This window comes from Talaromyces rugulosus, chromosome II (genome assembly GCF_013368755.1).
Source record: "Talaromyces rugulosus chromosome II, complete sequence".
In the NCBI taxonomy this organism is placed as follows: domain Eukaryota; kingdom Fungi; phylum Ascomycota; class Eurotiomycetes; order Eurotiales; family Trichocomaceae; genus Talaromyces; species Talaromyces rugulosus.
The window spans coordinates 6,545,228-6,564,605 of NC_049562.1; the positions used below are offsets into that span (position 1 = coordinate 6,545,228).

The 19,378-nt window shown below is 45.6% G+C and overlaps 7 protein-coding genes across 7 annotated transcripts; 1 reads left to right on the forward strand and 6 right to left on the reverse strand.

Moving 5' to 3' along the window:
- Positions 1 to 65: 65 nt before the first annotated feature.
- Positions 66 to 4,106, reverse strand: TRUGW13939_04756 (uncharacterized protein; the record flags this gene model as incomplete). The annotated part of the gene is made up of 7 exons (XM_035487923.1): positions 66 to 316; positions 370 to 1,282; positions 1,341 to 1,715; positions 1,772 to 2,006; positions 2,674 to 2,918; positions 2,979 to 3,678; positions 3,745 to 4,106. The coding sequence occupies 7 exons, from the start codon at positions 4,104 to 4,106 to the stop codon at positions 66 to 68; spliced, it is 3,081 nt and encodes a 1,026-aa protein (XP_035343816.1).
- Positions 4,107 to 4,689: 583 nt separating this feature from the next.
- Positions 4,690 to 5,439, reverse strand: TRUGW13939_04757 (uncharacterized protein; the record flags this gene model as incomplete). Its single annotated transcript, XM_035487924.1, has 1 exon — positions 4,690 to 5,439. One exon carries the CDS (start codon positions 5,437 to 5,439, stop codon positions 4,690 to 4,692), a length of 750 nt encoding a protein of 249 aa, XP_035343817.1.
- An 860-nt stretch (positions 5,440 to 6,299) lies between these two features.
- On the reverse strand, positions 6,300 to 7,432 carry TRUGW13939_04758 (uncharacterized protein; the record flags this gene model as incomplete). The annotated part of the gene is made up of 4 exons (XM_035487925.1): positions 6,300 to 6,464; positions 6,530 to 6,953; positions 7,014 to 7,252; positions 7,310 to 7,432. The coding sequence occupies 4 exons, from the start codon at positions 7,430 to 7,432 to the stop codon at positions 6,300 to 6,302; spliced, it is 951 nt and encodes a 316-aa protein (XP_035343818.1).
- Positions 7,433 to 9,612: 2,180 nt separating this feature from the next.
- Positions 9,613 to 10,214, forward strand: TRUGW13939_04759 (uncharacterized protein; the record flags this gene model as incomplete). Its single annotated transcript, XM_035487926.1, has 2 exons — positions 9,613 to 9,664; positions 9,742 to 10,214. 2 exons carry the CDS (start codon positions 9,613 to 9,615, stop codon positions 10,212 to 10,214), a joined length of 525 nt encoding a protein of 174 aa, XP_035343819.1.
- Positions 10,215 to 10,426: 212 nt separating this feature from the next.
- Positions 10,427 to 11,441, reverse strand: TRUGW13939_04760 (uncharacterized protein; the record flags this gene model as incomplete). The annotated part of the gene is made up of 5 exons (XM_035487927.1): positions 10,427 to 10,587; positions 10,651 to 10,799; positions 10,859 to 10,995; positions 11,054 to 11,119; positions 11,178 to 11,441. 5 exons carry the CDS (start codon positions 11,439 to 11,441, stop codon positions 10,427 to 10,429), a joined length of 777 nt encoding a protein of 258 aa, XP_035343820.1.
- A 2,036-nt stretch (positions 11,442 to 13,477) lies between these two features.
- TRUGW13939_04761 (uncharacterized protein) lies at positions 13,478 to 14,711 on the reverse strand (the record flags this gene model as incomplete). Its single annotated transcript, XM_035487928.1, has 3 exons — positions 13,478 to 13,883; positions 13,951 to 14,210; positions 14,262 to 14,711. 3 exons carry the CDS (start codon positions 14,709 to 14,711, stop codon positions 13,478 to 13,480), a joined length of 1,116 nt encoding a protein of 371 aa, XP_035343821.1.
- Positions 14,712 to 16,102: 1,391 nt separating this feature from the next.
- On the reverse strand, positions 16,103 to 18,209 carry TRUGW13939_04762 (uncharacterized protein; the record flags this gene model as incomplete). Its single annotated transcript, XM_035487929.1, has 2 exons — positions 16,103 to 18,057; positions 18,125 to 18,209. 2 exons carry the CDS (start codon positions 18,207 to 18,209, stop codon positions 16,103 to 16,105), a joined length of 2,040 nt encoding a protein of 679 aa, XP_035343822.1.
- Between the last annotated feature and the right edge of the window lie 1,169 nt (positions 18,210 to 19,378).

The following is a 19,378-nucleotide window of genomic DNA, read 5'->3' on the forward strand; positions in this document are numbered from 1 at the left end:
GAGGTGGCATTTATAATTTAGAAGATACTCAATAGAGACAGTCGTATTATCTTAGCACGATCAATTTAGCTACCAAAAATACTAGCACTGTTGTCAATGAGATAAGCAAGTGCTTCGGCGCGCCATGTATCCTTCTCGACTATCGCCAAACTAGGCTCTTCCAGATCAAACCTGTAATTGACTCCGTAGCCATCCAAGGCATCAGTGGAATTGGCTGCATATAGTGGCCATTCTGGAATGGCACTTCCACGGTAATCCTTGGTAATGCCATGATAGTTTGGATTGAGGTCAGTAACAAACGAGATCCACATTCGACCTGTAGAACGTATCAGCCGGGACTAGAGAATTATTTTGGACCTAGGAACCTACTCATAAGCCTGGCTAGTGATGTGAATGCCTTTCCTTGTCTAGTAAACTCGCTCCCGGAAGGATACCATGGGTACAAGTACCCATTGCCATCTTCGTTGTCAAAAATAAGTTGAATTTCAGTAAAATGTGTTGTACCAGTGAAATTTGGAAGCCCCCCAATCGGCCACGCGGCAAAATTGTACGAGTAGACTGGGACACCATGCTTCGACCATGACTGAGCACTCAGCCTACGGCCGCGGTGAATCACTAAATCCCCCGCAAGAGTAGCGATCCGGGCGTACTGCGCTCCAAATGTTGAGTTTAGACGACCATGATAGCTATGTGGAACACTAATAGCGGGAATATCTGGATAGAGAACTGATAAAGCAGCGAGCACCGGTTCCAGCTGAGAGGTATTTCTAACATATCCCTCGGCTACACTCAGGAATGATGTTGTGTTTGGATAGGTGGTGGAGGGGAGTGCCCCGATATATGGAGCACCACCCACGAATTCCGTCCCTTCATCCACATTGCTTCCGATAATTAGTGGTACCTTGAGGAACTCTCCCGACTTGACCTGCTCCGAGTTATAAGTAGGGAGGAAGTCGCCGTCATAAACCGGCGAATACGACCCGCTCGTTTGATTAGCGGCATTTGTATAGTTGGCCACTGACACGCTGCGTAGGCAAGAAATCTGATCTGTCGCAGATGAGGAACCGGCGATATCTACAATGTTATCCCATGTGGCTAGAGACTCGTTGGCAGTGGGAGGCTGAGCACCGAGTGGTCCTCCGCTATCGGCTATGGCAGCTCGAAAAAGGGAGTCATTACGGCCGCCAAAAGCCAAAATCTGGGAACCGACGCTCATCGCACCAGCAGACTGGCCCCATATTGTAACTTTAGATGAGTCACCGCCAAAGGCATGGATATTTTCCTATAATGTAATTAGCATCTCGGTGCATAGAATGATACACTATTTAAATTGACTATACTTGGACCCAATGTAAAGCGAGTCGTTGGTCGCGGAGACCGAGGTTAGATAGCCCTTCTTCTCGCAGTTGTGGGCTGTCTAAAAAGCCAAAGCCACCAAGACGATAGTTGATACTTGCGGCAATTATAGGCTTTCCCATGGCTACTGAATTCTTCACAATGAAAGTTAAATTATACCTAGGATCGGTATTGAGGCCTTGGACAAACCCGCCTCTTACGATTGAGTCAACTTCTGGTATTTTTTTCAGTATTTGTTTCATATGAACGTACCCGTATATCCAGACCAGGACGGGGAGCCGTTCCTTCTCATAGCCGGAAGGTCTATACACATTAATGCTGAGGCAGTCTTCAGAAAGAGGTCGATCAAAACCAGCAATCTAGAATCAATCAGGCATTAATATTCCACCGAATGTGACAAAAAATGAAAACTTACGGAAAACTCAATACACCCTGGTCCTAGTCGTGTCGCATTGCGTGTCCCGAAAGAAGAATTTAGAGAGGCTGGCAAGGCCAGTCGAAGATCCCCTATCGGAGGTTGTGCAAATGGCATGCCAAGGAAATAATCAACATTGTAGACGTCGTTATGAACTCCAATGTAACTGCCATTTTGCACGGTCGCTACTGGCGCTGTTGGCGAATTCTGAGACGCTCTGACAAAAGGCAAGCCACTTGTCAGAGCTGTCAGAACGATGGATATGAAGGACAACATCGCAAATTACATATGGTCTAAAATAAGACAATGAATTTCAAGTCCTAATGCAGTATCAACGAGGAAGATTGGTCTAGGGAACACCAACATCAGGTCTTCTCGCTACCTGGGATGTACTCTACGTTATATACTCTCCTGATAGATGTGATCGACATCAAATTCAACCGTCTAGCTTCTGAACCGGCGGAATCCTTTGCCGTCACTCCCTGTGTCCAATATCGATTGGAACATGAATTGCGGGGCCCCACGGGGATTCGACCGAAGTACTTTTTAGTCTCATTTCTTGAGTCATGAACTGTGATTGCTGATAGAACAAGTTATGACGGCACCAAAATGCGGGTATATGATATCCGACTAGGAGGATTACTTAGCCGTAAAACAAATAACTCAATTGGCATATTGCTGTCCAGGTTCGTTGTTTTCTTCTCGTTAAAACGAGTTTTTATACCTGCGCGAACATTTCATTTGAAAGGTCTTGAAAATACGGCACATGGAGTTTCATTGCAGGAGATCAAGTACTTTTCTCAAATAATTTCCACCTGTCAGCTGATCAAATTGAGAGCTGTTTGAGTTGGCTCTCGATTTGAGTTGCTACAACCACAACTACCATTGCCACGTATGACTACCTCGTCTGATTAATCCATTCTACCTTGTCACCCAGGAATTTATGAGCGCGAAGATCTCCAGAACGAGCATGACCTTCGAAATTTTCTGCTCGGGATGCCCTTCCACAAAGCCGACCTAGCCTACCGCTTGCGTCGGAGTTTTTGACCTCTTGGTAGGTGGTGGTCCGTAGGAACTTGCCTACCCAAAGTCCGCCAGTGTACCGAGCGGCTTTGCGCGTTGGGAGAACGTGATTTGTTCCAATGCACTATTTGATGGTGTTAGTGAGACATCCGATCAGTGGCGAGAAAATAAGTGACGGGATTACCTTGTCGCCATACGAAACACATGTGCCCTCACCAAGGAATAACGCTCCATAGTTTTTCATACATTTCAGAGCATCTCGTGGCGATTTCGTCAGAACTTCCACATGCTCAGAAGCAATGTCGTCAGCAACTTGCCATATCTCCTCCATTGTGTCTACCACTATCACCTGTCCAAATGACTCCCAGGCAGCACCGGCGACCGGGGCAGTTGGAAGGACCTTGAGAAGGCTGTCTATATATTCGATTGTCTTCTGCCCAACACTTTCGGAGGTGGTGAGAAGAATTGCAGGCGAATCTGGTCCATGCTCAGCCTGTGACAAAAGATCAACTGCACATGTATAAGGATCGGCCTCTTCGTCGGCAATAACTAGGATTTCTGTAGGTCCGGCAAAGAGATCAATGCCCACCTGACCGAATAATTGTCGCTTTGCCTCTGCCACGAAAGCATTTCCAGGACCTGCAAGAAAGTCCACTGGAGCAATCGATTCTGTACCCAGAGCCATGGCTCCAATGGCCTGAACACCGCCTAGTAAATAAATCTCGTCTGCACCTGCCAGATGAATGGCCGCAATCGTTGCATTTGGTACCGCCCCAGCTGATGGAGGAGTGCACGCTGTAACATGGGGAACACCGGCAACTTTGGCGGTCAAAATAGTCATGTGCGCACTTGCTAGGAGAGGGTAGCGCCCTCCAGGAATATAGCTAGCATTGGAGGGTCAGATCCACAAAGGGGTTATGAGATTTCACCGGCTTGAAAGAATAACTTACGCTCCCACTCTGTTAATGGGTGTGTTCTTCTGACCCAAGAACACACCTGGTTCAATTTCTAGCTCAAACTCACGAAGCGAGTCCCGCTGGGCCTCGGCAAATTTACGAATATTCTGCTGGGCGGTTTTGATGTCGTCAATAGTTTGACTCGGCACTGCAGCGATCGCGGCATCAATCTGATCCTGCGATAGTTTGAAAGAAGCCGGCGACCAGTGATCAAACTGTGCCGAGTACTTTCCTACTGCCTGATCGCCGTCAGCTTTAATATCGTCTAGGACTTTCTTCACAGTTCCTGCGACATCGACGGATGTGCCGTTACTAATCGCCTTGTTCGCGGGGCCTTTTAGATGTTTGAGAGTCATTATAGCGTGTGGACAATGATGTACTTTCCGTAGGTGGAAGGATCAAGGCAGGAAACATTCAACATATAGCTGTCAGATCGTCATCGACTGGTTGCTAATCTCACAATCGGAACAAAGTCCAGCTATACTATGGTGTTCGGGCAGATTTCCGACCCCGCCACGGTTGTAGTAGTAGTACATTTTATTCGCTAGAATTCCGTGAACTGCGGGGAGAACCTACCAGTGCTCAACGGATATGTGGAGGAGGTGGAGCCGGTCCTGTGTAAACAAGTTGTTCCATGTCCGAGAATCATTGTATTGTTAAGAAACAATATCGGGGAACTTCCGAGAGAGTTCGGCGAATGAACCCGGAAGTGCTCTGATGACTCTTTAAATATCGGGAAATTACATCCGTAACTGTATGCTAATAACTGCACGTGCGAATGGCCTGGGTTTACTGTTCCTCGGACAAAGTTTGATCGTACACCGAAACTGTCTGATTATCAATATGCACAAATAAACAGTAATCACAGTTCAATTTCTTGTTTATTAATGATACAAGAACATAGATGGCTTTGTTGGCAAATAGCCAGACAAACAAGCCTCATTCCTCAACTACTACACGACGAATTGCGTCAGCCAACCGGTTTGGCACACTGAAAAAGGGGCTGTGAGAGGCATCGACCTTTTCTGTTCGAATTGGATATCCGCTGGCAGTGTTTTCAACCATGGTTTTCTGAACAGATATTGGAACGGCGGCGTCTTTCAGGCAATAAAGATAAGTGCTCGGCACGACCTTCCATGCCGCATAAGTGCATTTTGAATAGAATGTTTGGTAACTATGCGGCCTCAGCTGAGCGACTGCTCTGCAAGACGCATCGTCTGACATGTCATTGTAAAATGTCTCTACGGGCGTGGAAGGGTTAACCTCGAGGCGATCTTGTGTTACGTCGTACCATGGGAGGTCTCGACCGCCCATGGTGCTAAAAAGGGAGTGTCCTTCGTCGATTAGAAATGAGCAACAGAAGAAAAGGTGTACCACCCCGCCCTGTTCGCTGTTCTTCTGCCGAGTTTCATAATCGAGGCCTTTGATGGCTTCGCTGGATGGTATCCCACCATATGAATGTGCTACCAACACAACATTCAGACCAGCGTCAACCGCGCGGAGTATATGTGATCGTATGACCTCTACATCGCCGCCAAAACCGGATAGGTGTGTCTGTGGACCAACAGAGGCTAGATAAACTTTATCTGTGCTGTGGCCAGATTTACCGAGATTCTCAATAACGGTGTCGAAGCAATCTGGGCTGTGCCAAGCACCTGGAACAAAGATGATCACAGTAGCTGGTGCCATCGCAGAAACTAATTTCAGTGATGCATGCAATTTGCAAACAAGCAGTATTTATAAGCCTTCCTTGAAGAAGTGGTCGTAAGCAAGGTGAGTAACCTCGGAGTAACCGGACTGGTGGTGAACACTATGTGCGCAGAATAGCAAGCAATGTATGGATAGAATAAACGGCCCTCATATTATCCCTTCGAAGTGATCAGTTGTAGCCAAGTTCAAACCCCCACTATAAAATCCGATGTGTCGTCGTGTTGTGGCCCATATTCCGTATTATTGGCTCAGGCTGGAATCCCTTGCATAGTGTTGAACTGAGTCACCATGAATGGCAACTAATTATTTGCAAATGGTCCACATTCGAGAAAGCACGACCAGCCATTCAGCTTGTTCATCACACATAGGTAATGACAGAAAATCGAAACGAATTGGTCCTTTTTAATTCCCACTTTCAACGCAGCTGCCAATTACTTTCCTTGTTACTATGCAGTAGGGCATATATTTGTAGAATTTGTATTTAAAAAGAACACCAGGGCGATAAGCAAGTCTGATAGGTATCTAGTGGCAATGCGATGAATCCCACACGTATATGATCAGTCTCGCATATAAATAAGGGGTATTTCATATACTCGACGTCTATGGCTTTAGTAGAAGCTTATTGATGTGGAGACCATTCCGATATCGCTAGTCTGTTGTTCTTGGTTGAATAGCAACTAATCTATTTACACATAGAGCCCAATAGTGGTTGTTGAGCAATACAAAGAATGTCATATAAATCATATGTAGTGAAGTCCAGCATCCTTCAATAATGTCCTCGCGACTCGAAAATAAGCGAGAGAAAGAGTCATCCGCATAAACTATCAAGAAGGAAAAATCTAGCTGCTCTTGTAGACTTTGAGTGAGTTGATACGCCAGTAAGTTTCGTCAAAGGCAGTAGGGTTGTTCTGCACAAAGTCGTTGCAGGTGCTTGCTTTGCCAGTGCAGCCACTGGAGCTCCACACACTGCCAGCCCAGTCACCACAGAAAGTGATATCGAATACCTTTACGGAAAACTGATATTAGCAAAGAGCGCATATGAGAAAGAATAATAACAAGTTAGACTTACAATCTGCTGGGCGCCGAAGTGAGAATCGATATTGCAATTGCCCTCAAAGAGTGCAGCAGGTGTGCCCCAGCCACTAGGGTTGGGACTTCCGCTGGTAATATCAGAGGGAACACTGCCTCGAGGGAAGAAGAATGTTCGAATGTAGCTGCCTGTCCACTCCATTGCGTATACACCACCACCGGCACTGTTAAATCCCGATCCGTAGGAGGATGAGGACGCCGAGTTAATGCCGCAGCCTGCATTGCTGCTCTGACCAGCTGCATTCACATAGCAGTTGGAAGTCGACAGGCTTCCTGAGAAACCAGAATTATTAATAGAGCAACCATCACTAGTGTGAAGGGTCATGGCATCATTGGTTTGTAGGTTGACCCCTTCGATGATGTCGATTTCGCCGTTATTGGGCCAATCGGATCCGACCGTCCAGCTATAATGCCATGATTAATCGATGGGTTGATAGGAAAATGTGGAAGGACGGATGACATACAAAGCAGGCCAGGTACCACATACGGAGCCTGGCATATGGGCAAGGTCCAGAATGAATAGGCCATGGGTGTAGCTCGCGGTGCTGGTCAGGCGAACACTTTTACGACCACTACCGGAAGCGACATTGGTTTTGTCGACCCCAATATAGGTAGAGCCATCGCTTTCGGCAGCGATAAGGCCACCGCTCTGAGCAGTACTCTTATCGACAAATGTCACATATCCATTAGTAGGATCGGTGGCCTGTTAAAGTTAGAGCATATTCTTTCTATTATAAGACGCGCCGAGGGTCTCAAGTACAGTGTAAAAGGTGAACTTGTTGAAAAAGTCCAAGCCAGTTGGATAAGAATCACTCAAAGTATAGGCAGCACTTCCGGCCTTGGCTAGAGCTGTAAGGCCATAGAGGAACCCTGAAGAACGCATCGCGGGGGCAATATCTTGTCAGTTCGGTATGGAAAGAACTGTGACTAGCGTTGTGAGACTATTTAAAGACAGATGATGGTCAAAATCAAAATCGGCGGCATTTTGGGTAGATTTATATCGCTGCAATAGATCATATCATGCACAATTTCATTCTTCACGGAGCACAAAGGTATCATCTTGACACGGCACATTCATACCAGCATGACACGAAAAGGCGGGACGAAATCGAGATTTACTATCATACTCTGTCAAAGCCAGCAGTCATTGGTAATCACAAGATGGAGACATATATCAACGCGGGACAACAGAGCCTATAAGATACGGGGTATATCTCCGAGCCAAAATAGTATGACCCTAGGTTTTCCAGATAGAACTGCTGCTGTTGATCCGATAGGTACGTAAGCACCCAGAAGACCAAACGTTTGATCAGAAGAGATCGATAACGAGGAAAACGTCACTTCCATCATCCACCTAGAGACTGCGCTTGACGTGCAAAAGACCATAATTAAAGGGTTGTTGTATTCGTCACCAGTCCAAGGTCATGGCAGAAAGAAATCCTTCATATATAGAATGACCACCAACACGTGGAGGTAGATATAAGTGCCCAGAGGCGAACACGGCATACCAACGCTTGTTAATGTAGTTTATTTGATGCATTCGATGTGCCAACATGAAACGACAAGTCTTCTGAGGGCGTCATCATCAGATGCCCTCGGGTTACATCCCGACGGGTAAGGCTAAACACATATGAAGAACCAACCAGGGGAATTTTTCTTTTAGAAACAAGCACCATTCGATAATCTTGAAGTCCCGGGAATTCAAAGTGGGCTGTGGCTTGTGGCTGTTAGTATTATTTGCTGTGTTGTCGTTGTATTCTCGTGATCGACGGCGGACAGCGTGAAAGTCTCACCTGCGGGGCGCGTGTGGTCTGACAACGGCCACGCGGGAACACGCCGTCACTTGATTCATCTTTCTCCCCACTGCGAATATTTGCAGGCTTAAATAATGTGATATTTATCGTTGGAGAAACCCCCCTGCAGAGAGGGTCTCCCGGGAAATTTCAACCGATAACTCTATTTTTTATTCCATGTATATTTTCGGCAATTCTCGGGCGCTAAAAAGGAGGGCAATGTATAATTCTCAACCCGGGTTGGGGTAATGGTAACGCCTGAGATGCGACCTTACCGCAAGTGGTATGGCCCTTGTGGGCTCCAGGAAATCTGGGTTCGACTCCCAGGCTCGGCGTAAGATTATACTAAAATAGATAATAGTTAAAAAAGTCTAAAAGTTTTATTTTTCTTTTTCTTTTTCAGTCTGAGAAGAAAGACCTAGCAATGTTGTGTATGGCCTGGTGTGTCCCGAGGTTTTATTGATAAGCTGGGTGCCGAGTTGATTTCCTCCCCTCACAGCCCAAGAACACTATGCCTGGGTATCCTCGACTTTCAACGTCATATACAAACGGCGATGTCATCTTTTGCTTTTAATGGAACAAAGACCCGGTCCTTAATCAATAACAGGACTATGTATCAGCTTGCTTTCCGAGGATTCCTTTTTATCCATGCAAAGAAAGTTTCGAGACCTCCACGGTTGACATCTCGAACTTTTTGGTATATAACCATGAGTAAATCAGGCTCTTAATTATCAGTAATAATCAACTGATAATAATAAAATCGATGTTATTTAATTTTCCCATGTTTTCCTAGTTTGCGTACTTTGTACACTTTGTGCATCCTGCAAGCGGCAAGGAATCCCATTACTATCTTAGTTGAAAAGTGTTAACCGGAAGTGAGTATTATTATGCGTTAAGATGAGATATATAAAGCATAATAATGATAATATTAATCCCCCGATAACGAAAGAAACGATGCAAAGTAGAGGCCCGGGGGCAAAAAATGGCTGCCGGGCAAGTTACATGCTTAAAAGGATCGACAGGCACGCCAGCTAGAGTTGCAACCATTGCTGACCTGGCCAGTAATGGCGCCCACTTGCTGAGAAGATTAGCGTCAGGTCTGCCTGCAAAAGGCGGAATAAAATTACGGGGTCGTGCCTTCGCGTGGTTACATTGTTTATTCCCTAGTGAAAATCTTGAACATAGCCTATAATGACCCTCAGCTATAAATAAGAAGGCTCGCATAAAATCCACGAAGTCCAACGCGAACCCAACGCATAGAACAAGCAAAATGAAGGGTTTTCTTTCGCTTGCCGCTCTGGCAGCCACTTGTGCAACTGCTGGTAAGTTTGCGCCTTGTTATTTTATTTTATTTTTTTGGAAATTGTGATCGTAAAACTGACACAGTCCGTCCTTACAGCCGCGGATGTACCTGCCCAGTTCACCCTCGTCATCGCAGCATCCGACTCCAGCATAAACGGATTGGCTGTTGTTGATACAAACAACAATGAAATCGACATCGAAGGAGTTCTCCAGCCTAATTTAGGCAATGGAGACCCAACTGTCTTCTACTTTGACTCGGCGACCGGTCATCTCGCGACAAACTCGACCCTCACCGGCGCCGAGCGCTTCGGTTATACCCTTTACTCCAACTTCACAAGCAGCCTACGCTTCAACGATGGCGACAACATCAGTGGTGACGTCGGTTACCCCACGTTTACTGTTGGGGATGACGGCTTATTGAGTGCCGGTGGCAATTTGACCTGGGCCTGGTGCCCAGATGACTTCAACGTTGGTGATGGTTGGTATTTGCCGGGAAGTGTCACACTGGGCAGCATTGCTAAGGGCTGTGAGAAAATTGATGGATTGACGGCTGTCGCAGCCTCGTCTTAATTTGATCTCTAGGCTTCATGATATGTGGAACTTGCTGCTTTTTCTCTGTTGAAAAGCGAAGATATAGACCGACGCAACAACACCAGTAACATTATGTTCCATTGTTAAACAGAAATACATGTGTCTACCTATGGTACATCCAGAATACCAACCCCTAGAACTTCCCCACGCTTGTATTGTCTTATAAATGACATAAAAAGGCCTTTGTCCACTCAGAAGTGTTCGTTATGCGACCTAGACGTATTCTTCAAGTTTTTTTCGAGGGCCGTCATCAACTTGTCTCCAACAGATCTCAACTGCGTAAAATCCGTGATATATTTTGAATTCATGGCGCTATCGGAAAGAATGGACTCTTGGCCAACGAAGACAATGTCTGGTAAGACAGTTAGTAAATCATAACAAACTACATAAATAATACAGATAGGCCACAACTCACAGCTAACATCCAGTGCGTCATGTCCGTTGTTTCCGTTGAGGTCCTCATCTGGAAAGCAGGTGCGTGCCATAAGCCAAGATGCCTCCCCAATGTCTTCTGGTGAGTCGCCGTCAGAGTCGCCGTAGATGCCGTAAAACATCTTGTTGTTGCTATGGTATGGATGGTTAGAATATGGCGTGGAAGGAGAACAGTGTAACTATTAGCTCACCAAATCACTGCAGCCAGGTTATTTCCAGGAAGTACGTCGGAGTAAGCCTTTTGGAAATGTTCAGGTATCACAACCCAAGGGACTTCGTAAGCAGCCAGCTCTCCGTTGTCGGTTGCATCTTCGCCGTCGGGATTTCCCTATTTTGAGTCAGTCAACATGAACAGCTCCTTAATGATTTAGGTATTCAAGCAATACCTTGCACTTGTGGTCTATTCCGTCGCAATCCACATTCATGTTAGACACAAAAACAATGGCGGCACCCTGTATGAAGATTTACGTTAGGAGTCTCTTTTTCAATGCCCGGGTTAAATGATCTCACCGTAGGAAGACTCATGTAATCATTGTGAATGGTGACTTTTGTAGCTGCACCATTCACATCGTAGACGGCAGATTTGGGTACACCAGTTGCTTGCGCCACAGCAGTCTTTATCGCTTGAACATTAATTGTTGATGCAGCGGAAAAGAAACTTGCTGGTGGTCCTGCGGAAGGCTTGTTGTAAGATGGACCACTGACAGTTTGCCCAAACACAGCTTGTGTGAAGAACAAACCAGCGAAGAGAGTATAAATTAAAGGGTTGGACATTCTGGTCGTCTTTTTCACTCAATGGTTTTCTAGTTAAAAGTGGTAGTTGAAGGATAACACAAAGAGGAGTCGCGAAGTGTACGGGAAAATATTTGGGTCATTTGTCGCCTTGAAAGAGGGTTATATATTCTGAAAGACTTTCTAATTAGGAAAATGGTATGTATACTGCTGACATGCGGTATTCTCTTGATCAGAGACCCGGCGTTTCCGGCGTTTGAATCCCCGAACCAAAACCCGATTACTCCATTTTCTCATTCGAAACGGCCTTATTGCTTATGTACGTATATATTTCTTTCCGCTAGTTGGGGTCAAGCTTTTGCAGATCTGCGTTTAATTGTCTCAAGTGGATCCTAAAACCAAGGCTAGTTATCTCGTTATCGTTACACACGTCGTTCGTCCAAAGCTTAGCCTGCACGTGCATAAAAAAATACCAAAGCCATAAGCCTCAATTGCCCAATGAATCTTCTGGAGACTTGTTGGCCAAAATTGCAAAAGTGGTGCATTGGCTTTTTAAAGAACTCGATGTGAAACATGGCCTATCGTCTGTATTGACATCTGTTATCGTATAGACCAAATTCATGCTCACAAGCAATATATTGCATTTTCACAGGAGTACAAAATTTCCTCCTAAAATCATACAGGATAAGAAACATTAGATCACGAAATACGCAGGAGGTGATGTATTTTCCAGGAAATTTTAGTGAGACATCCTCCGTGTAGCTTCTAATTATAGAATGGCATTTGACTTTAGAAGATTGCCGATAGCGTTGCATTGGCTAGACTAACTTCACATTCATTACACAATAGTTGACCTTTGACATTTTCACATGTGTTGGTCCTTGCTCATTCTTTTCTTTTGTGGCTTCAAATAGTGACTTAGTTGGTCACAGGGTAATTTATTTTCGTGACGTGAAATGGACATGTCGTGATGATAATTCCTAAAACACCAGTTAGCAACTATCAGCTAGCTAATATCCATACGGTTCCGTTATCTTATTTAGACTGTACATACAAGGGAAACCAAAGTATAAGTAGGTGGATTGTGATCTAGGAAAAATGGGTATATTGCTGCTTATCCCGAGCTCCGCTCAAATGCCGCTGACGTTCTTATTAGCGATTAGGAGAGAGCAAGCTTGAAAGTTCGCCAATGGGTGTATATAGACCTGGAGAAAGGCGAGACCTACACCATCTAGCTCTCCCTAATCCACGATGCTCGCTATATGTGATAACTTGGGACTCAGTGGACGTGAAACTTGATTTAAGAGCAATAGCGTCAATTCCAATAATAGTATACAGAGGGCACAATGAGTATGACGAGAGCATTACATGTATACATAAGAATCCGCAGGGATTTTGCTAATAGGTTCTGCGATTTTGGGGCTTATGTGGCGGCCGGGGGCCGAAGCTTGTTTCACCAAAAACGTGTACGGGAAAGGGGTAGCCTCAAGGGGTAGACGTATCTGAAATTTTGTGATATCGTTTCTCTCGCCGATGAAATGACGCGTGCTTAGCTTTCAAGGCACCTCAAGGTATCGCAGTTGCTTTTCCTTTGTAGAGAAGACTCATCCGCCCACGACATGGGTATCGCCCCCACGATGCTCGGTATGGTTTATCTGCTGACGCGACAATTGCCCGGAATGGTCGTCACTGTGCCTGTCGATCACATGGCCACCTCAGTTAGCTGGCCTAGGACCCCGAACGCCTTTAGTTCTAGATCAGACGCCACAATAATATCTCCGTGTATCAGCGCGAATTAGTAGACCAACTTAGCTTAGGACTGTTTTAGTCGCATCATTGTTAATATTGAGTTAGATCGAATGATATCCTAGCCATTGATGTACTCAGGTTTTTGTTCTTGCACGTGGTGCGAGAGTGACCAACATAAAGGATTGATTCTGAATGAAAATGTCATGCCCTAAATATGTACATTTGCCATTCACTCCCACTGAAGTATGGACGGTCATGTTCGCATAATTTATAGACAGAGAAGAAAGGAACAGCAAAGTAGGGAGATACGCATCATGACTATAGCCAGTTTAGAGAGAAATAGCCGCGACCAGCGCGTCCATGGCCGAGCTGTGTGTGGATGAGTTGGCTGGGCTGACAAATGGCCCTGCCCAGTTGACACTCAACTGGTTGGTGCTGTCATCCCGGTCATTAGCCCAGATACTGTCGGCGCAAGACTGAATAACAGTGGTATATTGGTCATTCGGTGAGGCCTGTTGCAACATCAACAAGTTGCGGATGAAGATGCCCTTGAACTGGGTCGCATCGGGGGCACAATCAGGTTCACAGGAGTCGTGGATGACGTTGTTGGAGTCGGTGAGGGCACTGATGGCTGCTTGGGCAATAGTGTTGGCGGAGTCAATATATGACTGGTTGGGGGAGGCCTTGTTGAGTTCGACTAGACCACCAAGAACAACTCCTTGGTTATAGGACCAACTATGGGATTTATTAGTAAATCAAGTTTTCACATATTTAGCTACGAGAGATAAAACTGATCACATACGTCGTTTGTCCATTGTTTGTGCACGAGTCAGTCAGTCCATCGTTAATAGTGTTATTCGAGTTGATCATGCCACTGGTAGCAAACCAATTCCATTCTTTTTGTGCCCAATCAACGTAGTAAGATGAGTTACTAGGCACACGATTGGCAAGATGTGCAGCGATGGAAAGGAACAGCTCGTTAGTGATGGCATTGACGTATTGATGGTCTGAGTTCCAGTACACTCCGGCGTTACCGCAACTCGTTCCCCAAGCATCTGTAGTCTATTAGACAGTAAGTGTTTATCATATTTTTCTATAGATGGGATGATTTACCAAACCATCGAAGATACCCTGGGCCAACTCCAAGTATGTATTATTATTGGTAACATCGTACGCTGCGATCCATGCCAAAGCCCACCATCCGTTGTCATCATATGATCCGCCTCCCCAGACTGCAGGGTCGCTGGAATCGTAGTTGGTCTTAACTGAGTCGTCCGTGTTTGGGTTTGCTGATGGAGCAACGGTCCAGGTGTTTGTAAAGATTTCCGTGGCTGACTGCAGAACGGACGAGTCGTTCTGCGATTGAGCAGCTTGTGCTAACTCAGCCACAACTGTGAACGAGTTTGCACCATTCCACCATCCAGCGGTATCCCATAAGCCGGTGCCGGTATCATACCATTCTTGAAGAGTATCGAAAGCCTGCTCGGAATTGTCGAGTTGGGCTGAGGTCTCTGCGACAAGCAGCAGACCTGTAGCTAGAAGAGCTCTTCTTGTTGGAACCATTCTGCAGTCGAGGGATAGAACAAGGTTGGATAACTGCTAGGGTTTGTGTTTTTTTGGCGTAAATTTGGCTTTGGTTGATCAATGCTAGAGGCGCGTAAAGCCACCCTTATATATGCCCCCAGCAACTTCGTACGATCTATGGGGTACATCGTGCACGCGCATCGAAATGCGGGCAAGAGCCACTCAATTCTTTCTAGTGCTGACAGCACATTATTGCTAGGTAGTCTAGGTTACTGGGATCCTAATGGGGATGAAAATGGGGGGGGGGGGGGGGGGGGGGTTACATTATCCACATGTTACTAAGTTATTTCCACAAACAAAAAAGGGCTAAGCTTTTTCAAACATTTAGGAGCATCTAGCATCTTGACTAGCCCTGCCCTAGGTCTATATGTAACATAGACAGCATCAACCCCAGGTGCGATAGGCAACCAGCGCATCAGTTTAAATCACGAAACGCCATGGTGTCCTTGCGTAACCCTAGCGTTTCATGGCAATGCGACTCCAGAACACTATGCGAAGCAGAGATACATTATGGGTATATCTAGTAATCTGCGCATCACAATTTTGAATAACAGTCTGCAAAAGCCCAAATGTTTTCTTTTCGTATAGTCGGTGTGGGGACAGGATGCAAGGAATTGCATACCCCTGCCGCGATCGCCCCTGCAGATCGCCCGCCAGGGGTGTGATGATTTTGATCCGAGCCCGCTTCGGATAGAGATGAGCAATGCAATGTAAAACTGATCAATAAAAATCTCACAATGTGCTCATTTTATGGACTATATCGAACCATTATTATTATCTCAATATCTCATTCTCCCAAATGCTAACCCTAACGTCCTCTTAGGAACCGACAACATACTATTCTGGATGGCCAATAATAGTCTCGGGGATGAAGAAAAATCCTTTCGGATTTCACCTTTTGCACCACCGCTGATTCCACGGACAAATACATTGAAAAAAACACCCTGCAAGATGTAAGTTCTATTTGAGGAAGAAGAAAAAGCCTTGGCAAAGGTGAAATTGCATTTCCGCGCAAGCCCAAGATAGCGAAAATACTCAAGAGCTGCGCTAGAACGAAATTAGTTTGCGTTACGTGAAGAAACTTGTCGAGGTACCACTAACTACCCCGGCCATTCTATCTACCTAGGGCCTTCGAATGTACGACGATTTTTTATTGAACCGAATCAGGATTGCTCCAGACTCAATGAGGAGATTATATACACGTAGTGTAACACTATATATATTTTCAGGATATATACATAATCTAGGTTGAAACATGTCTGTATTAATGGTAACATGGAAATAGAATATTGAAATGAAAAGAAAGAAAGAAAGAAAGAAATCCAAGCTTACAGCTCAAAAGAAACATCTGAACAGTAGCTGGACAGTTCTTACGCCAAATTCACGGTAGGAAGTTCGGCCATGTGGAGGCGACTGCTAGCATACGGCACAAGGCGGACTTGGTAACTATCACCGGCACATGTACGCTGATCCACAGAGGGCGGATCATCTGTCCAGTTTTGTTCCGTAGACCAGTTAATGGGACACGCAGTCGCAGTGATCTCCACTGGAGGCTGCCAGGCATCCCAAATAGGGTTGGGCAGGGAGTCCACTGAGGTCATATTAAAAGATAGCGTCGTTGGGTCAATTGCTAGGTTCCAGGCCGATGTTGGAGTATAAGTGTACTGCAAAGCTTCTGCGGGTGGGAACGGAGCATCAGGTATGCTGATTGGAGTCTTGACCATGTCGCCACTAACTGGTAGTGTATAGAGCAAATTTCCGTGGTAGATGGCAATGGTATCGTTTTGGCGAGCTTCGATCCGGATGTCAGTTGAAATGCTATATGTAATTGTGTTATCACCGGCGGTAAGAGGAATGTGCTGCAAGCCAGAGGTAGTGCCTGGTTGCACGGCAGTTGCTGATCCATTGTTGACAGTTATCACAGTTGACTGATCCGCCCATGTGGGAACTCTTGTATAGAAATCGAAATCTCCGCTACTCTGTACGGTATATTTCAGGTTGTATGAAAAGGGATAAAGAGTATCGCTAACAATATTGACCTCAGTACCCGAGCTGGTTGTGATGTTGACTGATCCTGGGCCGAGCAAGGCGTGAGCAACGCCGTTACTACCCACGCCGACCCATTGGTTGGAAACAAACTTAGGATATCCTTGGGGATGATTCACTGCACAACATGGGAAGTCTGGTGCAATAGAATAAGTTTGGCTCATGCTGTTGGTGTTATAGAAATGTGTGACATCAAGATTATCGACTACTGGCTGGTTGGTCTGGTCAATATATTGATGAGCCCACCAGTCCGGAGATAGCATTATAGGCAGCGCATTGAATGCAGCTCGTTCGCAGCGATCAGCGTAATAGCCATCACCAACAGCTTGGTAAAGATATGAAAGAGAGTACATCGTCTCAACAACCGTGCACAGCTCAGTCCCGCGAGTGGGGCTTAGGCCAGATTCCCGTTCATCGCCAATAACAGATCCAGATGGGGTGCCATGGTAGGTAAATGTCCAATTGACGGCTGTATAACTAGAATCGATGAGAGAGTCGTTTCCAGTGAATCGACGGATCACCGCACTAGCTTTAAGGCCTTGGCCGACGTTGACTCCGTGCTCAAAAGGGTAATTGCCCTGAACGTATGTTTGGTCCGCATAATCTAGATCTCCGAAAATATAATCATCGTTGGTATACCATTGACTCCAGTCAAAGGCTTTTTCCAGTAAGTACTGCATGCTTTCGAAGAGTATTTCGGTGTCATTCCGTGGATCATGTTCGACAAGCCACTGCAGACTAATCATCATATCGTGAGCGCGGGCAAGACCCCATTGAGTATCCCCCCCGGTGATGTATCCGGTGTAGTTATTTGCAAGCATATCATGCATTAAATTAACATAGCGATGCAATCCATCCAGCACTGAAGTCTGCGTTTGCACATCTGTCCCGTTCAGTGCTTCAGCGAGTTGGATCAACGCCAGGCAGACAGGCATACGACCCCAGATGTTGCGAGAATCGCCTTCTGGTTCAGGTCCAAGCCACCCATCTGCCCCTTGATGGGTCAGAATGTAGTTTGTTGCATTTAGGACCTGTTCCTGAAGCCGTTGGTCGCCCAGCCCATATGCAAGAGGCACCAACCCGTTATACCAATATCCAAATCCTTCGTTCAGGGCGCTATAGCTTGTACCGCCCCCGAGCCACACGCTATCCGACACCTGTGCGTAAAAATCCATTTCATGTCCAGCGAGTCCGTCACTCATCAGCTGTAATTGGTCCTTGATCCATCCTTGCGGTGAAGAAGAACCAAGAGGGAGTGGCTGAAATACGAAAGGGACAACTTGTGAATTGTTTAAAATTAGAATTCAGTTTTTGAAAGGGGTTTGATCAGAAATGAAGAAACTCACGACTCCCGTTTTGTGCTAAAACAGCATAAGACAACGAGCCCCAGACGAGTGACGTAGCAACAGATCCAGCGCCAACATATTTCATGATGAAAAAACTCACTGCTATCTGAGATAAAATAAAGATAGATGTTTTGAAGGCACAATGCTTTTGCTAGGTAGCAATACTAATACAGCACTTACAATAGGTTAACTACCGGGGATAGCTATGTTTATATAGACTGTCCTCGGACAAATAGACTAGTGTCGTTGATGGACAAAGCCGAATAGTAGTATTTAAGGTAATACCGGCATTGAATGAACCTGCTCGCATCTTTACTGCCCCCTGACGACCAACCATTTGTCTGTTTACGCCTAGCTGGAGACTACAAAGTATTCATGTTACTATGCTGACTTTCTAGGATGAAAACTAGCGTTGGACTATCCCAAATGACAAGGATTGGATTGTCATCAAGTTTAAACTCTGGTTCCCTTTGAGGAAAGGTGTTTTTATTGTGACCAACGTCGAATATCGTTGGAAATATCCATAGATTCGACTTCGTACTGGTATGATAGTTTCCACACTTCAACATAGAATTACCTTAGTATTACCAACGGCGTGCCAAATGGAAAAGGGGGTTGAATATTCAGTAACATAAGGATGATTTGGCTCTTGTCAGCACTTATAACTATGGGTCGCGTTTTCGATAGGGATGTAACTCTAGTGTTAAGCATACCAACAGTACAGCCTAATACTATGGACTTGTAAGCTCGGATACATTGGCCGCATTTAGTTTTAGCTCATACATATAACTGGCTAGCCATTCGGATCCCTTTAACAACACCTAGCTCATTAGCTAAAGGCTTCACTTATGCGTCTCCTGGCTGCATACGAAATTCTTATCGGCGGAAATTGAGTCTTACTCATGTATAGAATATAACAGAAATTCTGAATGGAGGAAATAGAACATGCCTGCCAATGAAGAGTCAGAAAAATGCTTGCGGCAGCGAGAGCTACGGGAACCCAAAGTTGACATCGTATATTCCGGATCTAACGGTTTTTTCCTGGGGAGCGACCTCTAGCGTGTGTGTGCGTGGGGCCTGAACATCTTTGGCAGCCTTAACTTTACCTAATCAGGAAGAATTTGATGAGGTGCCTGGCATATTATACATTATTTAAGAATCTCATTCACTAGTATCGTTCTCAGCCTCTTAGGTCGACTGTTACTTTGGAAACATACCTACAAGTACCTCAGCCCTGACTCGTAGGGTCGCTTT